Consider the following 12,500-nt stretch of genomic DNA (forward strand, 5'->3'; position numbering starts at 1 on the left):
CACTATTAGAGACGATTAGTTTAGAAATTGGGGGGAGATCACTTTCCTGGAGTGCGACACGTTCACTTCCGGTGTACGCCCGTGTCTCAAACACGCCGCATGCACAAGCTACCTATATGCTTTCCACTAAGGTCCGAGTTCGACGTCATATGGAGCACTTGCTCAAAACGTGAGCCAATAAATTCCTGTCGTTATATTGACAGAGAATCAATAGCGTGCTCAGAGCCGGTAAACAGATAAGTGTTCAACGAAGTGTAAACAATCCGTCCCCATATTTATACTCAATGCGTTTTCTCTCTGGAGACCATTTGGACCTTGGACACTGCGCGGGAAGGTTTAACCCCAGCGACGATCATTTCCCCATTTCGGTGAAAACGTCAAGAACATGGCCTTTTCCTCCCTTGTTGAAGAAGTATCAACTTTCGGTCAAATTTTACATGTCTGTTTCCTGATTTGCCTCTTCCTCTCTGGAAAAGCACTGTGGGAGCACTCTTTTTCCAAGTTGCCTCCGGGACCATTTGGCTTGCCAGTAATAGGTGAGAATTTGTGCTTAAAAAATTCAGTGATCTCTCGTTGCAGTTATGTCTCAGATAACGTTTGACCGAGGGAGAGGTGCACAAGTCTTTAAAAAGTTTTACCCGTTTAAATGACTGAATCACTTTGCTGGTAGCAAACAGCTCCAAAAGTACTCCTCCTTTGGTTAGATCTCACTTATTTAGTTTCATTTCATTCATTTACATAAGTATTTATTTGTCCTGTTTATGAAAGTTATCAGAGATATGCAGTAATCCCAAATAGGGGCAAGCTCTGATCCTCCAAAAGAATTGGGTGACAACTGGACTCGTTTCGCACCTACTGAGACACTTAAGAAACCTCGCCAGAAATTAGTTTGACAAAAATGCACCGTTGCTTTGTTTTTCCCGCAGCCAAAAATCAAAATTGCGGCAACTTCAGTAAATGACCTCAAATCTGCTAAACAGTCAGTCTTTCTCGCCAAGAAAGGCGCTTTGTACTCCAAAACTGCATAATGAGTGAATAATTATCGGTCCCAGACCTTGCATGACGCCAGCGCGTGTTGCGTGCTCTCGGCCGGCGAATTATATTATCGGTTAGAAGCTGCTAAACCCCCATGCCTTGTTCCACAAAATAAATAATTTTTCAGTAAGCCAAAATCAGTAGCTAAATATTTACAAGGCCAGAGTGTTCGTTAAAATTGCCAACTGCCGTCATTTTATGTGAATTTACTCGAGTCCTTGGTTGGCTCCTATCAAAACTGGGTTAATCCATATTGGGCTAAACGGCTGAATCAGCTGAATTCCGTTTAACCGAAAAGAAAATCTCTGGCTGCCGATAATCTTTTAATATGATCTTCTTGCGTGCCAAGTTACAGAAAAAAATACCGTTTAAGAACTCTAATCATGTTTTTTTTTCAACTGAAAATTAAAAGCGCCTTCGGTAAAAACTCGTCACAAAAAGCGGAAATGAAAAGACAGTTCCGAAAAGAAAACAAGCAAAGATAACTTTGACTAACAACAAGACTGGAATTTCGTTTTGAGAAACTAGACACAGTCAAGCAATCAACTAACTTAAAAACTAAAACATTTGGCTTTTTTCCCACCAAAAAAGGTAGTGTTGTTCTCGGCCTTTTATCTGTAAGGATAAAGACAAAGTGGACTTTGACACAGTGCATCACTTATACGAACTCTGTCAATCGATAAGGGAATATCTTGAAACATTTCACGTGCACAAATTGTTTTCTTTTATTCTTTGCTGGAACGTAAACATATTTGCTTAAAGCCCATTTTCCAGTGGATGAATACGTTGGCCATTGTTCTGATTTGAACTCGACTTGTTATAGCAACTTTCCGAATTAAACACCACACGTCTAACAAATTTCGGAAACTGGAGTCACCCTGGCTTTATTTCTCCTTTTCTTATCGGGGATTTCCTTCTAATACAGCGAACTCAGCTTGCCGACTTTTAACACTTTTTTGCTCTGTCACTGTAGGTAGGTCGAATCTTAAATGACGTCACCCATCGGTTTCGTTTTGATGACTTCTGACAAGTAAATTTAGCTGCGGTTTTTTTCTGCCAAGCAGACAACAAACTGATGTCGCTATTAGCTTAGCAAATATCACGGAGTTATTCGGCTGTTGGTTGGGAATATTCTAGAACAGGTCACTCAAATGTAGGTTTCTGTGATAACCATGGTTCACTGACAAAATGAAACTGTTCCAAATCAAAAATTAAGTTGCGGGGAAAAAGTTTCGTAAACCCAAACAGTTATGATTGCAGCTGTAACTCTTCTACACCCTCAGCACCCACACTCTCTCATTTAGAGTACTAAGCCAAGACCAAACCGGCAGAAAAATTGATTTAAGCATTAAAGTATCCCAACCAACCAAGAGCAAAGATTGTCCCGCAAAGAGCTTGAACTAAAAGTTCAAATGTAAACGTACGCCGTTTGAAAATGAACGCGAACTGAAATAAAACGTCAAACTGACGAGCCGATAGACGAGAAAGAAGATGATCGGCAGGGGTACTCTTCCATCGGTTCAAGTGCTACGAAATTTTGTCCTAGAAGGCTAAAATGAGAACTAGCAATATCAGTGTTCTCTTATTTCTCGCTTATTTGCGTATGATAAAATGAAATTCTAACAAAGAAAGAATTGAAATATTACGGTGTAATGACAATAATTTATTAATATTGCACGAGCCGCCTCCTTCCTCTCTTTATACCCCGTGCGATCACTTGCCGTTATCACCCCTTCGCTCTGAAAATCGAAATTGAGATAGTTCATTATTTCTAAAACGACAATCGAGTTAAATAAACGGCTGTCCTCTGACCGAACCTGAAGTAACTTTAGAAAGGTCAAAATAGGAATAGTTTATGTCATTCGAGGAAATTTTCAACAACAGAAATTTATACTATGAGAACGACACGTGGAGGTATGCATTTCGAGACGAAGGAATCACTAGGATCATAGTTCTAGGATACTTTTCGGTCCTAATTATTCTACAACAGACATCAAATGGCCTTAGCCCGAACAATCTTTAAGTGAAATGTCGTAATCCAACAAGAATAAACTTAAAATATTTTTTTGTAGGGCGTGCATGACTCGACCATGAAATCTGTCACATCTACAGATATCCCTAGCCTTCGTTTTTTTTCTACCGACACGTACAATCGTTTTGTATACTGAAACAATCCAATAGTCCTTAATCAAGCATTGTAGTACATGGCTTAAATATAAGTACATAATGGCCACATTTTCACGCTTCACGCCCTTTGTTAGGCTTTCAGCACGAACGCGCGACTTCTGTCAGTATCCACACTCCAAGATTGGATATTCAGCATTAAAAAAGAAAAGCAATTATAGCTAGATACAATGGGTGGTGTTTCATCTTTAATAAAATGATCTTTTATGCTGGCACGTCTCATCTATTGCTTTGGGCCTAAACGCGTGACTTTTGCCATCCCCCTACTGACTCGTTCCCAATGAAGGGGGCGGATATTTTGTGGCAGACCATCGGGTTTTTCAGTCATGTAAGACGGTTTTACATTGAATCGACAACGACAAAAATGGCACTATTCTCCCAATAGGGCGTGCTTCTCTAAAATTCTAAACGGTACTTTTTTATTCATAGGTTCATGTTTTCGCCTGGGCCAGAACCCCCATCTTGATTTCACCAAAATGGCAAAGAAGTACGGTGACGTCTTTAGTCTGATGCTCGGAAATCGTTTGGTTGTGGTGGTGAATGGTGTAAATGCTATCCAAGAGACCATCATCAAGCAGTCCACTGCTTTTGCTGGGCGCCCACGGCTCCACACCTTCCAGATTGCCAATCCTCTTGGAAGCAGCCTTTCTCTTTCTGATTATTCTCCTCAATATAGACTAACTCGCAAGATCGGGGTCAGTGCTATCGTTAACTTCGTCAAGAACAAAGACGCATTAGAAGAAAAACTGTTGAATGAATCGCAACGCTTGGTTCACTGCTTCAGGCAACATAAGGGAAAACCCGTTGATGCTCTGATAACTCTGAAATGTGCCACAGCTAACCTCATCCTTAATGCACTCTTTGGAGTAGAGCGTTCATACGACGATGAAGGACTTGTACATATGCTCAAAATCGCAGATAATTTTCGAAAGTCGGTGCATGGTAGTAACATGGTTGATTTCCTGCCACTGCTAAAGTACCTTCCGAATAAAGCGCTTTCAGATCTTTGCACGACGATGGAGACTATTTTGGGTGCCGTCGCGAAGATGTTTGAGAAGAATAGAGAAACCTACGTTGGAGGAAAAGTCCGCAACATTGCTGACAGTGTAATTAACGCGATTGAGAGAGAAACGGAGAAAGAAAAGGAAGATCGCTCACCAGGGGAGGACACCTTATGCATGGCCCCAGTGCTCAGTGACGAACAAATTGTCCCAGTCTTAGGAGATCTGTTTGGTGCTGGATTTGACACCTCCTCAATAACATTGTATTGGGCAATAGCATACCTCATAAAATATCCCGGGATCCAGCGACAGTTGCATGAAGAATTAGACCGAGTGATTGGTCGGGAAAGGTTGCCAACCCTGCAAGACATAGAGTCACTTCCCCTTCTGCAAGCTTCAGTCCTTGAATTATTAAGGACAACCAGTGTCGCCCCTCTGTCTGTACCTCGATCCACCACCTCTGAAACGAACATAGGTGATTTCACAATTCCAAAAGACACTGTGGTCTTCATCAATCTGTGGTCAGTGCATCGTGATCCCGACACCTGGAAAGACCCGGATGTATTTGACCCATCTCGTTTTCTGGATGGTCAAGGTCAGCTGATTGATCCAAAGTTCTTCGTTGCCTTCCTTCCATTCTCCGGAGGTCGCCGCAAGTGTCCTGGAGAGCCCCTGGTGATGAAAACAGTTTGTGTCTTCCTCGCGGTGCTTCTTCACAGCTTCCAATTTACGCAGGATGGGTTACCAACTGAATATCAAGGAATTAACCTTGAAGGGCAGTATGGCCTCACGCTGATGCCAGAGACATTTTACGCTAAAATTGAAGAACGCTTTTAATATGTCAAGGAACTTCACTTCTCAAGGGTAGAAAATCAGAGTATTTTCATATGTATAGAACGTTTTACAAGTATCATATTTCTGCTGGAGTGGCTTCTTCAGCATACTTTGTAAAAGTGTTGCATGACCTTCTATGCTTTGTAGGTTTGAAGATACGCATGTACCATTAATTAATCAGTGAGAAGTGGAATGCGTAAACTAATATAACTAAGGATTCCGCGTTTGGTTTCATAAGTTTCCGAAAAACTGTTTATCTACTAAGATTATTTGCTGTTGTTAAATCTTTTTATACTTATTTAGGCGTCTCCAAGTTTCTACGCTGGTTAGCAAAGGATAAAGGAACCCCAAGATTCACTCGAAACTTAAACTTTCCCTGCATGTCCTTTCTGACCAATTGACTTCACTTCTCGGTCTCCTCGGACAAAGTACGACAGTTAAAGATTAATTTTAAGTTTAAGCTTTATTCACTACGCAAACTATAGTATTTTCAGCACTTAAAACCGGAAATACTTTATGAGGGGACCCCATGAACAAGAAATTTCAAAGCTTATGCTACGATGACCACTCCATGCATCACTGTGTTCCTGTAAAGACAGGTCCATATACCTCTGAACAGTTCAAAGCTGAGAGTTCATTGCGTGTTTTTATGGTAGAAAGATCTAGAGCTCACAATAGCATTCGCGGTAATATTTTATTTCCTCAATTTACCGCCTCTCATAGAAAAAAAATCCATAACACAACGACAGAATTGAATGGTCTCGATTTCTGCTTCCGACCCGACAGTGCGGGCCGGTATGAGCGTTACTAGGATAGGTTCGCTTGAACTGATACATCAGAGGAATTCATGCGCCTGTTTCAGATCTTCAGTACCGGTTAGCATTTCGGAAAAAGGAACACATTTTGATATATTTTAATATCTAGCAAATAAAGTTATCCAAGCTTTGAATAGATGACCCATGACCGTTCTATCTTGCCGGATATTGTCTTCAATTGAGACTGAAAGTAAATAAAATCGTGCAGTTCTAGTTTATGGCAAGAACAATTTCTTGAGTAGCTACACAATATAACGATTGCAATCTGGGCATTTGAGCTGCGTTGACTGTCTTTCGGGTCCATTTTTGGAAGCTTTGGAAATTTTGAAATATGTTATGGCAGACATCCTATGAAAATTGAGAATGGACGAGTGGGATTTATTCAAGCACTCTCACTAAGTTTAAGGATCTTTCAAGAGTCTGATCAAGTGCTGCACTGTCGCGCTTGAGTACTTTTTTATTAGGAAATGGCATTCAGTTACACTCAGGTGAGGCGATTCACTTGGGCAGCGCACTTCGAATAAATTCCCAGAGCCTTCGTGGAACCAAAGAAAGTTGTGTACATGAATTGATAACCTTTACAGATCTTCGCACCATGCCACCAATTTAATGTCATTCCTATTCGAGGCAGCAATAAAAGCAATTAGGTACTGAGTTGAAAGCAAAAGATTGCGGCTTATCGAGCTCCCAAAACAATTTGTGCTTATCAAGTAAGTTGATAAAGGCAAATCTGATTCACCATAAGATAAATTTGTGAGCTGAAGTTTCGAGCGTCGGCCTTTCGTTAGAGCGAATTCGTTGTGACGAAGGGATCTGAAGGGCTAATGCCATGTGGTTCTATTCCAGCAGTCAAAGGCCACAGATAACTCTGGCTCATGCACCATTGAGTCTCCATTAGCTATGACTATAAGTGCGGTGGGTTCAAATCCCATCTGAGACTCGGATTTTCTGTCTTTCATAGTTGATGTAACTATCACAGCTTGATTAATGGGTCGAACGAAATCCGTGTTTTGGAAGGAGAGCAAAAGGCGGTCAGCGTAGGATGTTATAATTAAACTGTGCTTGATCGCAAGGCAGTGAAACACTATGACCTCGGTCAAACTTCTTTTGGCATTCTCAATAAAAGTGCAACAAACTCTTAAGTAGAAAAGTTTGCATGACTTCAGTCACGGAGCAGTAGTGAAAAAGGGAGTGCTTGAGCCAAGATACTGGGGCTACTATATATGACTAATAAGATCATTCCTGGGTGTATCTTAAATTGGAAGTAGTCAAAGCCATTCCCATATTAAGCAGAAGTAGAAAAAGGTAACTGGAGCAATATTTTCCCATAACCCGGCCATGATCACGATTTTTTTTGAGTGACTGTAATAAATTAGAGATTACATGCATCGGTTAGAGCACGTGTATCAATGAGTCCGGAAAAACGGAAAAAACACGGAACAAGTAGTTATTTGTTACGTCCCTATTGCATGACTTCAGCCGATCAAAATTATTACAATAAAGGACAGCGTAGTTTGTTATGACGCCGTTTCTCCGGGCAGAAATAGGTTATGTAATATTTTGCTAAAGGCACGTTTTGCTGGCTGATATTTGAAGTGCACGGTTATATTTTTGAAAGTCTAACATATTTGTCTCTGGAAATACCTATTCAATCTGGTAACTTTCAGTTTCGGTCAACTTCGACTGATCACGATCGAACCAATGGTCTTGTCCTATAGTTACTTTTAAGGAACAAGAATAAATGCCCTCATTGCTCCAATATTTTTTCTCTTTCTAACAGGTAAAATTGGGAAACTTACTTATAAGTCATCGTTTAAAGTCCTGTTTTTATTCTACCAATTCAGTCAAGTGAATTTTGAGCGGAATACGCCAACTTGAGCGCTCGTTTCATCAAGAAATCAGCGGTCACACAGCTTTTCAATTACATTGATTATGAAATTAACCGGTCTTAACCTGGAAACGAAAACAAAGAAGAATTTTTGTATTTCCAACAGCAGCAAAATGTGTTGAGAGTTAAATCAGAATTATTGCCGAAGGGACAAATCAAAACTGACCACAAGCGAACTCCCCTCATTTACTGAAGTCAATTCTATTATTGGTCCTCGACTCACAAAACAGAGCCTGATTTTCACTTCGACTGATGAAAAAAACCCACATTGCTCCCTTAAGGACGTTCGCGCCAAAATCTTCCTACGGTGAGATTTTCTTCACTTCCCGCCTAGAGTTAGGTCATAAAGTACTTACTCCAAAAATGAAAAAAAAAATGGGGGTCACCGACTTTGTTTCGGAGAAAATGGCAGTGGAAAAATGCCTTAATTTCGAGAAATCGGTCATAATAGCGAGATGTAGGCTCATCTGCTCATCCATCGAAAATCATAAAAATAAACTGTTGGAGTGAAAGTTTCCGTGCATAGGTTTTTAGGAGTGAGATTTTTAGATAATTGTATGCCGCTAGGGATGTGGTAAACAGTAGAGTTCATTCTCGACGAGCGTTTTCGTAAGCTCTATCTGTTGCAACTACTACCGGAATTCGATGGCACGAGGAAAGAAAATGATAAAAAAAGATAACTTCTTACGGTGAGAATTTTTTCATTTCATCATATTTCGTAGGTAGTAAGTAAAGTAAGTGGTTCATGATTAAAAAAATAGGGGTCACCGATGATCTGAACGAGTAAAATCGATGTGATTTTGCAAAGCTCTTGGAAAAGTTCGTTTGTCACGCTTTTGCGTGACCTGTCGGGCAAGGACTGGAACCCCAGAGAGGATCGATCGTTGTAGAGTTGAAAGGTTTTTACCGAAAAAAAAAACCTTTCTCGAGCATACCAACGAAGTTTGAAGCAGGGGTCATCTTCATTTGGTTGGTGTTTTGTATAATATCTCTCCATTGCCGTCATACTCATCCTCTGGAGTGTGTTTTTTGTGAAATTCAATCGCTTATAGTTTCCACGCAGGTCCGCACTATTCAAGCAGACGAGGACGAAAATACTGCTCAGTTTTCACGAAAGTAAAGGAAAAGAACTTTAAAAACATGCATTCACTTTGAACTTAAGTTCGAAGGGTAATAAAAACATTAAAAAGAAACAGCCCCATTAAATTTACGCAACGGTTCATCCTCGAGTTTTCCAAACTTTCAGCCACTAGTCTACTCGATCAGCTACCTTTTCCAGAGCTTTTCCATCCTCCCGCTCACTTCTCTTTGAAGTTTCATGATGATTCGGAAATAAATGTGCCATTCTTTTGCCGGCCTGGAATTTTTTCCCCGGCGTTTTTGTCGCCATGTTATTTTAACTGATGCTTGAAAATATTTATGCAAGTCAAGTAGACTAGTGCACGACTGATAAAACCTCGCAAATATCAGTCGTGCAGTAGTCTACTTGACTTTCACAAATATTTTAGATCAATTTTCACTGATCACGATCTTCTCTGATCCAACGCTGTGCAAGACTTATCGTCCGCGGTTTTTGCAAAGGTTTTTAAACCTCAACTTCACTAATGCTCGAAGTAATGCGTGACATATTACAGTCGCGTTACCTGCGCAGTAACGTTGCGCACAAACAATTAGCGCGAACGTCCTTAAGCCGGTTTTACAACCCTAGAATTTTATTTCTTTATTTGCCAAAAGATCCCCTCCTTTGTCTTGAATCGTTTATTCCTATACACAAAAGAAAGTTCATGGACTTTGGCATTGTATTTTAATACCAAAAGAAATTAATTCACTGAACAAGGAAACATTCGACATTGCACGTGAACAAACGGACATGTTTTGATAGTTTCGTTGAACAAAAGCTGAAAAGGATGTTTACTTTAAGTCTTATGGGCTTTTTCAACAAAGAACAACTCTGTGATTTTAATTTCATATCTAGCAGTCTAGTCATGTACTCAATTTGTCTCGTTTTAAATAAATCGAAAAATACTGATGACAGAAATTCAGTTCGCTTTGTCATATCGTCAGTCTGTACGTAAAAGTTCTAAAAATTCTGTCTCTTTAAACATAACGATTTTAGCTCACGAAAACAGTACCACAAAAGAGGATATTAGTCAGTTTAAGTTTGCGAATTGGGTTGATCAGCTATTTCTTCATCTTTTGCCAAGGACAGCGCAACAAAGCCATAAATCATGATTTGAGCGGTTAATCATTGGCTTTAAGCTACTGTAGTTTTGATCACGTGATCAGTTAAGATTGACCACCTCTGCAGCGCTCGAGTGCGGGAGATCAATTTCTCTGGAAATTTTGAAAAAAAAAACCATCTGCAGTGCACGCCTAATATGCTCAACTCTTTACTGACGCATAAACCTGTCGCCCATGACGGTTAAAACTCGAGCTTTTCCAATAGAGGGCTCTGAAATTGATTTTTGTATCAGACGCGCGTTGGGCCAGGATTTTGAATAATCGACTACTTTTGTGAATAGGTAATCAGAGTGAGTTGAAAAATAACGTTAATGTTTTAAAATGCAAGATTGAATCTCTTTGAAAGATCTGTATCACCGCGAGCTTACGAAATCTTTACCAAAGCCTAATTGTGCTCCGCAATGGGCGCATGTAGATGTTGGGATGTATGCCCAATATAATCTGTGTTACACAGATCACATGAAAATAAGTAAACATCACACTGCTGATTAAAAATACTCAGCTTTTTTTCATCCGGCTAAGGTCATGCTCTTTTCTTTTGTTAGGAAAACTAGGTTGCGGAGAGAGGTAGATCTTGTGGCCCAGATCGCGCATCTGCCTACGAACTACGAACAGTTAGCTGATCTTTGAAAGGTTTCACTATTCTGAATGCACTGCTATCACGGTATAAAATCTTTCTTACAACTTAATATGCCCACGGGCCTTCGTTGACCCTCTTAACTCAAAAGTGCCGAGGGAAATTTGATTGCGCCTTAAGAGTGGTTTTCATGAAAGACCTCAAGGCAATTTAAATACGCGGATTGCCTCTATTTAAATAGAGCTAATCTTTTTGTTTAACCCAAGTGATAAAATTTGTACACCTTATTCACACTTTTAATGAACTAATCTTTCTATCTTGTCCTTATAAGATCTTCAGTATTGCTTCATCTCTTGATTTGATAATAGCGTTCGAGAACGTCGGAACGTCATTCACCTCTAATTTTTAAAAAAATACTCAATCCTTATAATGCGGATTTTAAACAATATTTTATCCCAAATTTTATAATGAAATACCGTTTACACAGTGATTCCGAAAAGGTATTTACCATAAAACCCTCTCCCAAAAGTTGCCTCTGTTCTCGAATAGGAAAATTTGGTTTTAACAAACGTGTTGTTAGAGGTCGAATTAACACCGTCAATCGTTCACGGTGGTAATTCGACCTTTATCTACATGTTCGATAAAACCAAATGTTCCTGTTTCACTCTCCCACCGACGCAGCACCACACTTTCTTCAGAAACTAGAAATTTGTTTTATGCTCGAATAGACAGATTCCGACGACTTCTAGTCCGTTTCAGCCTGTGAGCGGGCGTTTAGTTTAGTTTTAGGTTAGTCATTCAACCAGAGATCAGTGATTTTTTTCTATTCACGTTACTTTCAGCACCATTTTTCCTTCACAGTACGTTTTTAGCTCCACTTGGTGTCAACTGGGTTAAAATCCTTTCCTCCGCCCTACCCCGATCAAAACAACGGGTTCTTGATTAACACCTGTGTTAATTACTGTGATTTAATTGCTTCATTCTCGCGATCAGAAGAATACCATTACTCAGAGTTGGTTTTAGAGAAACTAGGAGGTACGTGTAATTATTTCAAAATAAACAACGTTTTAGGTTCAAGTGATGGATACTGCGACCCCCATGCAGGCGTTAGTTTAGGGCTTAGAAGTTTATTTTCAACCAAATCCTCCGTTGCGAAAACTATTAGTCGCATAAACTTTTAGGTTCACGAATTTCCCAAGGTTACAAGATTGCAATAAAAAACGCCCTCACCAGATAAAAGCTGTGACAGGAATAACCCACAATTAATTCAAACACATGCAGTAAGCGGGCACTAACCACGCGATATCATTCACAGGTAATGACCCTATTTTCATGGCTCACGCCCTTCCTTAGGCTTTTAGCACGAACGCGTGACTTCTGCCCAGCAGAACAAACCATAGATATTTCCGACTCCAGAGGGCCGATTTCATCACTATTATTATTATTATTATTATTATTATTATTATTATTATTATTATTTTTATTATTATTATTATTACAAAGAAGAAAATCAGTAATAAAACACGTATTGCGAGTACATGAAATTTGGATGAAGTGCTTCTGTGGTTCAAGAATGAGAAGCTGAGAATCTTCCCTGGTAGTAAAGCCAAGCAAACGCTATATCTCGAGGTGAAGAGTTCGATTGCCTTCTAAGACTTGCTTTTATACAGGCTTCCGTCTTTGCAAATGCTCAACTTAACCAGAAATTGTATTCTAAAATGGCGAGGATTAAGGAAGCCACAGTCGATCCAGCCCGGGTGAAATGAAGGATGACACTTGGTAGGTCTTGGTATTCATTGCAAACCGCGGATTGGACTGACTTATAAAGACTTTGACATTATAGCCGTTTGAAGGTGAACTCTTAGGTCAGGTCTACAACACAACATAAGCTCGTCTCGTCGAAAGTTGGAAGTATAGCTTTTGAT

At 39.9% G+C, this 12,500-nt stretch overlaps 1 protein-coding gene and 1 long non-coding RNA gene across 2 annotated transcripts in view; one reads left to right on the plus strand and one right to left on the minus strand.

Moving 5' to 3' along the window:
• The first annotated feature begins 289 nt into the window (after positions 1–289).
• LOC138021466 (cytochrome P450 1A1-like) lies at positions 290–5,218 on the plus strand. Its single transcript, XM_068868350.1, has 2 exons — positions 290–536; positions 3,649–5,218. The coding sequence occupies exons 1-2, from the start codon at positions 386–388 to the stop codon at positions 5,055–5,057; spliced, it is 1,560 nt and encodes a 519-aa protein (XP_068724451.1). The 5' UTR covers positions 290–385; the 3' UTR covers positions 5,058–5,218.
• A 6,906-nt stretch (positions 5,219–12,124) lies between these two features.
• Positions 12,125–12,500, minus strand: part of LOC138021913 (uncharacterized) — a 5,542-nt gene continuing 5,166 nt past the window's right edge. The window contains exon 3 of the long non-coding RNA XR_011126477.1: positions 12,125–12,500. This exon is cut by the window's right edge and continues 402 nt beyond it. This is a non-coding gene — a long non-coding RNA (uncharacterized lncRNA).

The sequence above is a fragment of the Montipora capricornis genome, chromosome 10, assembly GCF_036669925.1.
Source record: "Montipora capricornis isolate CH-2021 chromosome 10, ASM3666992v2, whole genome shotgun sequence".
In the NCBI taxonomy this organism is placed as follows: Eukaryota; Metazoa; Cnidaria; class Anthozoa; order Scleractinia; family Acroporidae; genus Montipora; species Montipora capricornis.

What these genes read in the sequence shown, in the direction of transcription:
- LOC138021466 (XM_068868350.1), top strand. Translation starts at nt 386, where the DNA reads ATGGCCTTTTCCTCCCTTGTTGAAGAAGTATCAACTTTCGGTCAAATT. An exon ending in ATTTGGCTTGCCAGTAATAG is followed by an intron (nt 537 to 3,648) that starts GTGAGAATTTGT and finishes TTTTATTCATAG; the next exon opens with GTTCATGTTTTCGCCTGGGC.